General features: G+C 43.3%; 1 protein-coding gene across 2 annotated transcripts in view; it reads right to left on the bottom strand.

The window, feature by feature from the left end:
* Window positions 1–295: 295 nt before the first annotated feature.
* LOC106808088 (phosphatidylinositide phosphatase SAC1-like) overlaps window positions 296–11,594 on the bottom strand; it is a 13,157-nt gene continuing 1,858 nt past the window's right edge. For both annotated transcript variants that reach the window (XM_014810664.1, XM_014810657.1), the window contains exon 2: window positions 296–2,704. In XM_014810664.1, the coding sequence (XP_014666150.1) occupies window positions 892–2,670 (1,779 nt within the window). In that variant the 5' untranslated portion in view covers window positions 2,671–2,704 and the 3' untranslated portion in view covers window positions 296–891. The remainder of the gene's footprint in view (window positions 2,705–11,594) is intronic.

Below are 11,594 nucleotides of genomic sequence, written 5' to 3'. Positions count from 1 at the left end.
AGAGGAAACCCCCTATTGGAAAATGTTCGGCATGGTCCCAGGTATCAGGAATGGACACTGCCAGAATTTTTGAGTGGTGGGGCGCATGCGCCTCTCCAGCTAATCTAGCTCAATTTTGGGGTGCCTTTCAAATGACACCACTGACCACACCCACCAGCGGCTGCCCGCCAGACTTTCATTTCCTTACATGGGTATGTACACGAATCATTGCTATATGCATGAAAATTGGTTTCCTTTCCAGCTAGGCTGACCCACCTGGGCTGATTTGTAAAAGATGCTATCTTAACAAAAAGAATATGATTATTTATATTCATCCTTTATTTCCGACTTGTTTGATGAGGCCTATTATTATACAAGGCTATAGGCTAGCAACAGCATGCAATTACAAAGCATACCTATGATTTGTAAGCATGGCAGAAACGTTTCGCTAATAATTTCATTAAAGCTTCTGTAATGCCTACAGTGAGTGCCACACTGGATGACAAATTACAAAGGAAGTACAATATAGTACCTTATAAATCGTATGTCAAATTAATCGCTATGTACTCGTAGTTTACCAAAATATTAATCAGTTTCTTATATTTAAATATTAAACTATTGGCGTTTCATTGTTGACTAAACTGGCTTGGTTAGTAGAGTTTTAAACCGATATAGACTTGAGTACATTAAACGTAATAATTTATCATTATTGCAGCAACATGCACTTAGTCTAGAAAAAGTGCATCACACAATATAATCTGCCAGTGTTGTAAACAGTCACTTCACACATGTATACACAATGAATTCTTAATTAACCTAAATTAATTTATTCCATGAACCTATATATAAAGAATGTGCATGATTAAAGACAGTGACATACACTAGAAGTGAAGATGACTAGCATCGCTGCCATCACTCCGTTTTTAGCTTAGCTTGCGCAAGTTTCGGCTTGTCTACGAACTCGACCCCGTAGAGCAGGATGAAGAAGAGCGTGCCGACGCTTGCAGCTCCCCAAAACAGAATGTATATCAACTGTTCCCGGAGGTCGTCAGAAGGAATCAGCAGACTGATGATGCACATGGAGAGCGCTGCGACGAAGACGAGAGGCAGTGCGAGTATCCTCCACGTGCGCTCGGTCTGCAGCGGCGACGGCGTCGTGATGCCTTCGTTCTCCTCGACGACGTAGTTGCCGAGAAACAAGTCCATCGCGTCCTGCCGGAAGCCGTCGGCGAAGTTGTTGATGAAGTAGCGAATCGACGCGTTCCAGCCGTCCTTGAGGAGGCCGTAGAAGGTGCGCTTGCCCATGCGCGTGTAGTCCGTCTTCAGCGCGCCCGTGCCCGCGTACTGTATGCTGCACACGTCGGCGTTGTCCGCCCACACGTTGTTGTAGATGAACGTCGCCATGTCGAAGTCGCGCAGCGTCTGTCCGTCGGCGAGCACGCCGAAGCGCGTCAGCTGCTCCTCGAGGCAGCGCCGCGCGATCATGCTCTGCACGACGTTAGTGCGGTCGAGGCAGTCGATGCAGTTCGTGCGGAAGACGCCCTCCTGCGTGCGCACGACCTGCCCACCGCGCAGCACGTGGAAGTAGCCGAGGCGGAGCTGGTCGTCAGCGATGCGCTCCATCAGTATCGACAGCCGGTCCCAGCGCATCTTGCGGCACTCGTGGTGGAAGTCGAACGTCTCATAGCGCACGTAGCTGTTGCCGTTCGCGCTCGCGAGGCCCGCGAACGAGCGCTCGAGCAGCTTCTCGGGGCCCTTGTGGTCGATGAGATTGATCAGCACCTGGCGGCCGTAGCTGACCACCTGCGCGTCGAGGTGCCGGTTGTAGCCGTCGGCGTGCGCGCGCGCAGGGTCGAGCACCGGCGTCGGCTTGTAGCGCAGGTTCGGCCGCTGCGACCAGTAGAGCGGGATCGAGCCGCGCGTCTGTACGAACGCGCCGCGCTCGCCGTCGCAGTCGACGATCTGCTCCGTCTCGACGAAGTTCGCCGCGTGTCCCTCGGCGTCGACGCCGCGCACGTAGTAGCGCGTGCCGGCGCGGAAGCAGCTGCGCCGGCTGACGAGCGCCCAGCTGAACGCGCGCTTGTTGATCGTCAGTGTGCGCACCGACACGAAGCCCATCATGACGGGCAGCGTGTAGCGGCCGAGCTCGGGCTGGTCGGCGAACTCGCGGAGTAGGTGCGCGTTCCACACAAAACGCGCGTCCGCCCGCTCATGCAGCGCCATCTGCCGGAAGTCGGGGCTCGTGTTCTGCAGCCGCTGCAGGCTGTGCGTCAGGTCGTACGCGTAGCTGAAGTAGAACGACGGCATCTGCAGCACGGCCTGCACCATCGACAGGTACGTCTTGTTGTCCTGGTTCTGCTGCTCGGTGAGGTGGAAGAAAGTGCGCTTGTACGAGAGCATGTCCGTCTCGTCGACGCGGTAGATGGCGTCGCCGTTCAGCTCGCCGACCTTTGACCTCTTTGTGATGACGATCAGGTATGGCCCGGCGAGGAGCCGCACGACGCCGAGCACGCCGAAGATCTGCCGGCTAGTCGTCGTCGCCGTAGCGATGCTGCTGTCGGACTCTAGGCTGATGTCCTGGCTCACTCGGTCGATGACCAGCACTTGCTTCGAGGAGTCGGGCGGCTCAATGATGAACCTATCCTGCGTGACATGGAGGCGCAGCTCTTCGTAGAGTGGAGCGGCCGCCATCTCGTATTCCTCTCGCTATTTTCAGCTCTAAGATCTATGGAAAGCAATGTGATATCAATTATCAATACACATACTGACTATGATACATCTATATTATATATATATATATATATATATACTATAATATACTATATAGTTAAGTAAAAAACAAACTAAATGACAATGACAATCATGAATCAAACAAGGTGATTATATGGTATTGGAATTGGATATACATTAGATATGTTGCCTAACCAACGTCTATAAAACTGTGATGATCAAATATTTTGAATAAAAATTAAAAATATGGTTTGTATAACTAGCAGCCTGCTTTCTAAACTGCAGACACTCCTACTCCTAGCAATCTGTACTGTACAATGCTTAATCCTGGTATCTTCCGAACCACTATCCTATATATATAGATAGTCTAAACCAGTTACTAAGGTGGAACCTAATTCATACGACCCTTTGTTAAAGGGATTTGTTAATTTGATTCAGCAACATGTAAATATTACAATTTCTACCTAAAGTTACCATTAACTTGTTTATAAAAGCTCTCTTGTAATTATAACTATAACTAATCTGCAGTGAGTCTGAGACTTAGACAGGGCTCGACTTTAAATGCCAATGGCCACCTGAAACGGCGTCGGGCCACCTGAAACTGTCAGGTTGGTGGCCCGCCTGGCCACCAATAAAAATAAGGCCGTGGCTATGCGACCGCCGGACGAGGAGCCGCTAGGCTACGCGTCCGGACATCCATCTCACACAGAGTTCTTGCGACACGTACACGCATGATTGCGCAAGGGGACGCTCTGCTAATTGCCGTGTGTGTGCGTGTGTGTGTGTGTGTGTGTGTGTGTGTGTGTGTGTGTGTGTGTGTGTGTGTGTGTGTGTGTGTGTGTGTGTGTGTGTGTGCGTGTGCCCGTGTGTGTGTGTGCGTGCCCGTGCGCGCGTGTGTGTGTGTACGTGTGGTTTACTGGAAGCAGATTCTGAGAATGTGAATCGCAACAAGAAACAATGCTTTACTTGGCCTAAATCAAAACAGTAGTGCACGTGCAATCTATTCGCTACTCATCAGCTGTGTGGGTTCTTTGCGCAATTCATTTCTCCACGAGTTCAAGACAAGTGCGTACATACCAGAGTGTTGTTTCATCTTTGATTTTGATTACGATATGATTTGATTTTATGATTAGACTCTGATGGGTCTGACCCCATGTCAGAAATTGATTCTGATTCATCAGGTCTAAGGTTCAGATGACAGTCACACTGACATTGAATGATTGAAGGACAGTTTTGATTGACATCTTAATGACATGAGTTCTGCTACTTAATAAAGATACTGCCAGAGAATTTGAAAGCTTTTTAATATTTGGGAACATATTTAACTCAGTCAGGGTTTTGTTCTTTCTTTGTTGTTGTCGTAATCTAGCTATGTTATTGCGATTATTTGCCAAAACACATTACCCATAGTTAGGATACAAATAAATTATTTAATAAATGTAGCAACCGGGCCACCTGAAAATCCATTTGGCCACCTGAATCTCATACTCAAGTGGCCTGGCCGGCCACCTGATAAAAAAGTCAAGGGCAACCCCTGGACTATATATATATATGTTGATTGTATATTATATGGACACCTTTTGCATAATATCTCCTTGGGGGCAAAGTGCAAGATTGAGAATCGGGCAACTAATAATTGAACACAGTCCATGTGTACTTTAGCTGCGTTTTGACTATGATCAGCACAGCGACTCATGCTGGCATGCGCAGATATATGCACTGCTGATTTCTCTGTGCTGGTAATTTAACAGGGGACATGAGCATAAATGTTAATGATGTAACCATATATATATATATATAGAGAGAGAGAGAGAGAGAGAGAGAGAGAGAGAGAGATATCAGGGTGCAAAATTAACGGGAGTCCGAAGTCAAATACTCCCTGATTTACTGTTGGACTCCCTGATTTGACATATATGCAGAAGTTCGTGTGACTCCTTGAAAATTCTGCCATACTAACTAGTTTGTTCCAGAGCAGGGCCTCGCGGAATTACCGTATTTTTTCAGCTAATATCCAAAGAAAATTTGGCAGACGTGCAGCTGCATGAATCTTAAAAATAAGCACATGCATTATTGTCAATATCTTTAATTTTAAACCTCAGACTGCGGACTCCCTCATTTTGCTGCGGACTCCCTGTTTTTGAGGGTGGGGCGTCGGACTCCCGAGTTCAAAAGTTAATTTCTACACCTGAGATATATACCATTTATGTGAAAAGACAAGTGCAGCTTGTAGTAACTTATTTAGGATATTTATCTTATCAAGAGCGTATTAAGAAGGAGAGCGTACAACGGTGAAATGCTGAAGCCATGCTGCAGTATTAGTCGAATTAATAAACTTTGCCCGTTTTATTTTGATGATTCTTTGTGGTATTATTGATCAGCTCTCCTACCTTGCTAATATAAAACAAACCGCTTGTCCCTACGATGCCTCTACGCTGAGATAATGAGCGGTGAAAATCTGGTATTTTTGCCGAAAACCGACTCAAGATACGTAGTGGCTGCGACTGTCTCTCGTTCTGGCGATAGCTTCGGGAAACCTCGCGTGTTTCCGTCATTCATTGACAATGAAATTTATTTTCCTTCTACTATCTTTTCTCGCATTTCCAGTCATTGACGCAGCCATTACTCCACAAAAACGTCTTGTTATTTATCGCCATGGTGATGACCCGCCCCTTACGCTGGATGTAGTAACGCTGTAGTAATAACGTATCAAGTTAGCGCTACACAGCAGCGACCGGAAGCAACATACAGTATACAAAACGAGAGGTAGTCGCAGTAAAACTGATCTCGAGTTGGTTTTCGGCAAAAATACCAGATTTTCAACGCTCATTATTTCAGCGTAGAGGCATCGTAGGGACATGCGGTTTGTTTTATATTAACAAGGTAGGACAGCTGATCAATAATACTGCAAAGAATCATCAAAATAAAACGGGGAAAGTTTATTAATTCGACTAATACTGCAACATGGTTTCAGCATTTCGCCGTTGTATGCTCTCCTTCTTTATATGCTCTTGATCTTATATAAAACTTATAAAAGATATTGATGCCTAGGATTTTAATATTTAGCCTATAACTATTAATTACACAGTATGTAGGCTACATAAGAATGTTTACATATAACAAAAGCAGTATGGTCATGCATAACTTTGTATAGACGACTCTGATTCAACAGTACCCATGATTAACTGTGTTACAGACCATGAGCAGGTTAGGCTCAGTCTAGCTCTACCATACAGCGCTTTGCTCCACCATAGACCTATCTAGCACATACATCAACTAAAGGGGTCACTCCCAACCTGGCCACAAGAACATCTAAGCAAATATCACATAAATGCTGCATAAATCTGTAGCACGAGTTCACTCAGCAGACTATTGATTTTTATCTTGCAGTTACTCACCTCCCGAGTGCTAAGCTATTAGAAAACATATATCGTTATACTCCACTTGGCCGGCAAATAAAATGGATGGCTTTCTTGGATGGCTTAAAAAATTCTGAGTAAGACACTGGCTGTGTTTATAACATCCGCTTAGAACTGTTGACCTACGACGTAATCTCCCACCATGTCTCAATTTTAATATTACTTCTGTTTTCATTTCATGATTTGCCTCACAGGTATGCAATGAAAATGTCTGACAATTGTTAAGGAAAACAGGCTTGTTTGCCAACTCAAAACTCACGTCAGTGAAAAACCCTGGTATGATTTAAAATTTCAAATGAAGTTGATATAATTTGATTTCTGGTCATTATATTTTCTATTAAAAATTGAGGAAACAGATTATAAGTAGTTAAGACAAAATTAGATGACAATGCCTAGAATGACCACATGTACAAAATTAATTTACTCTAGCTTTAAACCAATAAATTGTGCCCTAAAAGTTTTTATAATCTTACATTATTCTAAGGCCCGAAAGCCTTCCATGGACAAAACTGTGAGTCAGCCAAGTTGGGGCATGTATATATTAGGTAAACGCGGTGGCGAACATACAAAGATGTTTCGATGCGTGACTTGCGTGACATCATCTTAAGCGGCAGTAAGCCACGCCAATTTTCTGTTCGAAGCGGTTAATTTTGAAATTGTCACATCTTAAAACAATCATTGCGAGAATTTTGCCCAGAAAAACTAAATATAGCTGAATATAGTCTCACCTGACAGCGAAAATATCACTGATTACACCAACATTCAAAACACCATCATTTTATGTAGTTATAGCATAGACAAATTGATTTGACCACATCATACCAGCAGCAAATTTTTTCGAGTCAAGACTTTCAAAAATCACAAATGGCGTCTCAAACAAGCGAACATAATTAAAACAAAAGGGCGTGCAATTCTGTTTGGTAAATATTATTGAGTTTTTATGTCAATAATTCAGAGCACTTTCTGTCATTGTCATTCCCCTGTTACTATCTGACTGGCAATCCACAAGCTTCTATAATAACAGACTTCACGTGGCATTAGTACTACACTGCTGTTTACGCTAGTATGACTATGAGCATCTGCGTTTACACTCTGACCTGATTTCTACGGTGCGTGGTATGCATTGCTGCACCGTGACAGATGTCTCGCGCTACCGCGAGAAAATTCGAGAGATGGCAACGGTAAACAGAAACAGAACGCAAAATTGTAATCGTGCATGATTTCATTGCAGGAACGTACGCGCTGGGTACAGGTCCGTATACGCGGAAGCGTACTCCTGGTAACTACTGATATGGTTAGGGGTTAGGGAGTAGGCGTAGCGACTCCCTAGACTCGTTAGTGAGTAGGCGAGGTACAGAACGGCATATGATAGTACCAGGCAGAGCATCATAAATCAAGCGTGTGACTTAACATACCCGGATACCCGGACCGTACGCCAGGGACGTTCGGCAGTGGCCTATGGCCATTGGCTATGGGGACATAGCACTTCTCAGCGTTACAGGCACTGCGTTACTTGCGTTAGTACAGTAGTAGTACTACTTACTAGTAGTAGTAGTAGTAGTACTACTAGATAGCATATAATGTAACGCAAAGCGCCAAGAGGATAGGTTACACAGACGCGATCGGCTATACCTTTTTGCGGAGAATGCGCGAGTGAATCACTCGGGGCAGGTTTCGCTGTGTAGATTTTCAGAGACTAGAACTTCGAAAAACTGGGTTTATCTCTCACACAAACCTTTCTCCGCTCATGCGTGGGATACTTACTTGTATCGGCAAATAACTCTGTATTAAACTAATATAAGCCTGTTATAAAAAACTTCCGGATAAGTGACGAGCTGGACGAATTATACTGAGCGCACATTTCTGTTGAACCTGTGACAGCTAATCGCATTTCCAATCGCGGCATAGCGATCGGCTAAAAACGCTGACGCGCCCTCCGAATTGTTCGTGTGATCCGCTGCTCATACGCGAAAGTACGTCCACAAGGTCCCCCAGAAATGGCGCTCAATATATTCGCCGCTCGTACACTTGCGAATTTATACCAACAAGGTTTTTATTAGTTTAATACAGAGTATTGCGATACAAAGTAAGTTGCCGCAGATAGGCGGAGAAGAGTTGTGTTGAGAAAAACGCAGTTGGAAAGTTCTATGTCTCTGAAACACGCAGCAAACCTGCCGGACGTGACTTCAGCTGCCGGCATCCTCCGCACAAAAGGTATATGCTTCGCGTTGCTAACCTTATCCTCTGGGTTTGGGTTACATTATTGTATCTATAGTACTACACGTAAGCTAGCTACAACACTATTGATGGCATTATCAAGTTAGAGAAAGTAAAATAATTATGCTAAGATTGGCAGACAGCTGTTCCTTATGCACAGGATTTCCCCTGCAGCATTCCAAAGAGCCACGAATCAGTGCGGCTTGTGAAATACAAGCTTGAGGAGGGACCAGTAAAAGGATCAAGGATACTGTCATAAAGCCGAAATTGAGAATCGCTTTATAGGGGCAATATAATACAAATTCTGATTTCCTTTCTAAACACATGGCTAATGCGTCTGTTATACAGGTCGTAGCGAATACCTATGTTGAGAAATATTCCTTCTTAACTGTTTGAATGAGTTACTGCAGCGAAATAATGATACGCGTGACGGTGACGACCGACTCCGGCGCCACGCATGGATATGCGTGTTTACGCGTAAATGTTCGGCTGTGTTAATACGCTGATTTGTTGTTTGAAATTGCTGCCTTGGAGTTTTAACCCATTTTGTATCAGCTAACATCTAAACATGTTGCTCATTTACAACCTAAATGTATGTACGATGCAATTTGACAAGTTACCGAGGCGCCAGAGGTACGTCAACAGCATTACAATCTAGTGAGGCCAGCGATTTATAGCTAGGCTGTAAAGTAGGCCGTGAGGCTTTAACAATCCAAATAAATGTGTGTGTGTGTGTCGTGTGTTTATCCTGACTGTTAAGTGATGCGGGGTGTAAACTTATGCACTATCATCAGTAAATATATATAAAAGTAAAATTGACAGTACAGAAATTATTACTTCCTTACATTTTTAAATATTGCAATAATACCACGTGAGTGTGGTATCCTGTTTGACTACAAGTTACGCACGAATAATTCGTATAACGGTGCACGCACATGCAGCGCATCATATTATATAGTAATATTAGGTACAGCTCGCGCTACAAATCACGTATTCGCTCGAAACTCCCCCTGTTTTATGGCATTGTGACCCCTAACGCGCTAACCTCTATATTAAAATTTAATGTAAAAAAAATAAAATAAAACTTTACATTGGTAAAAACTTATTAGTGTTGTATTAAAAAGATTCGTTTCACGTCTAGCGTTCTAGGTTTTTCAGTTTAATTTAGTAAAATTCCTGGCTACATAAAGTTTACTAATGTTCATTGCACGCGCATAGAAATATATTTAAACAAAAATGTTTTAAACTACACACCAGAGAAGAAGGTATCGGCGCCAGTGTACATCAGTTTGATCTACAACGACCGCCGTGGGGTGCGCCCACTGCAAAAGGGCTGCACGAATGCTGATAAGTTGCGGCAAACGCCTTCAGCTCAGGGCTACAGATCGAGGGTACGACCTGTACGGTGTAAACACGCCTGCTTTCTTATTTATTAATTTCAAAGCAAATGATTAGTTAATATCTGTATAAACGAACATATCGTTCAGTATAGATTAGGATAAATTTGCCGCTAGAAATGAATAGTCGTTCGCTAATACTATATAGGTATAAATATACATTGCACTTTTGTGATTAAGCGCCTGCGGTCTGTAATGTGCAATAAATACAATTTGTTAAATACGGCGGCGCAGAGCTTTTCGGGTGGCACGCACGAGTCCTAGTCCGGGTTCATGGCGCCGGCGTTCAAGATTTAGTAGCCGTTGAATGTGTACATTAATTAATAACAGCTAATTAAAATTAGCGTATCTGTTGTAAAATATACGTGTGGTAATAACGATTATGTCTATAGCAGTAAGTACCAGTTGTATGTAGTATATGGCCCTAAGCCTAACTATCCCTAATTAAAATTGTTGTAAATAAATTGCAATAGTAACTATTGCCAGTTAATTGGGGAAAAATAGTTAAATGGTAATGCTTTTTGAAAGACAAAACCTGTAAAAAGTGGAAAAAATACAGAAAACAGGAAATATTATAAAAGCTGAGTGAGATTCAGATCGCAAAAGACAAGTACATTTCAGGCCACGTGACGGCCCGGCGCTGGATACCGCGTTCGGCCTATTGAGGCCTTATTGTTTGTATATAGCATTTTGGATTGTCATAATAATGACTACACATGTGATGTCAATGGGCAAGTTGAAGAAGCCGGTAGTTTGTATCAACCCAATTGATTTGAGGTATGGCAGGCCCCTAGCCTGGGGCGAGTTGATAATAGCGAGTAAGGCCTAATGGGGGGAATTTACTATTGTTGAAAGAATAATAATAATTTAATATATTTAAGATTAATATAATTTAAGAATAATTTAAGAAATTAAATAATTTAAGGTAATAATTAGACAAAATCGTGCATGAAAAGTAAATAAGAAGCCATTTTAAAGTGTGACACATTGGTAAGCGAGCACAATGGCAGGTGGAAATGGTTCTCACATGAGTTTCATGCACTAATGTGCAATTGTGGTTTAGGCACCATTGCTTGTAGTTGTAAACCAAAAAATATTGAAAGAAGTTTATATTATACTGGTGTTTTCTAATGGGCACATCTAGCATTAATAAAAAGGCAAGCAGTTACTTAAAACTTGTGTGCGAAGATATAATCCCCTTCGCTTGAGTGTCCGGCGTCCATGTTCGTCTTCTTGCAAACGCCGGCATCTTCATATACGTATTACATGAGCAATCGTAATATCACAGATAAAGCCGGCATTCGTTCCCAGCTCCAGTATGGTGTTTTAAGCTCAGACGGGGTGGGAGAATTGTTGACATCGTCAAGCTGAGGCTAGTGCCATGAGGTGTTCGCCGTCGCCGTCGTACGTCCGTTCCGTGCGGGCATCTCAGTGCCGTCCGTCATCCAACATCTTGTCTTCGTGCAACAGATAACTCAAGGAACCGTTGACCCAGCATGTTTGAATTGGGTGTAGTTGTTACTGCTATGCTCCATATTAAACGTCCAATTTAGGAGCAGCCTAGTCGCCGTACTTTCGAGCTACGGCGATTTTTGGCAAAATGGGAATTGCCATTAGTCAGTTCGGCAGGTTCAACGTATTTGCTATTTTTGGTATGTGAATGAATAAAGGGGCTAGGGTTTTAATATTTAAAAAAAATTATGCAAATAGGTAGGTTTTGGCTATAGTTATATAGTACACAAACAGTCCTGTGTGTCACCCTCGTCTGTTCGTATTTACAAGATTTCTTGACAATATATTAATGGAAAATTGGTATTTCCTCTGCCACGCCGAATGCGATAAAACGTCTATATAT

This window comes from Priapulus caudatus, unplaced genomic scaffold, assembly GCF_000485595.1.
Source record: "Priapulus caudatus unplaced genomic scaffold, Priapulus_caudatus-5.0.1 Scaffold12, whole genome shotgun sequence".
Classification (NCBI taxonomy): Eukaryota; Metazoa; Priapulida; class Priapulimorpha; order Priapulimorphida; family Priapulidae; genus Priapulus; species Priapulus caudatus.
Note: the sequence above shows the minus strand (reverse complement) of the source record. Positions and strands in the feature narration are given on the sequence as shown.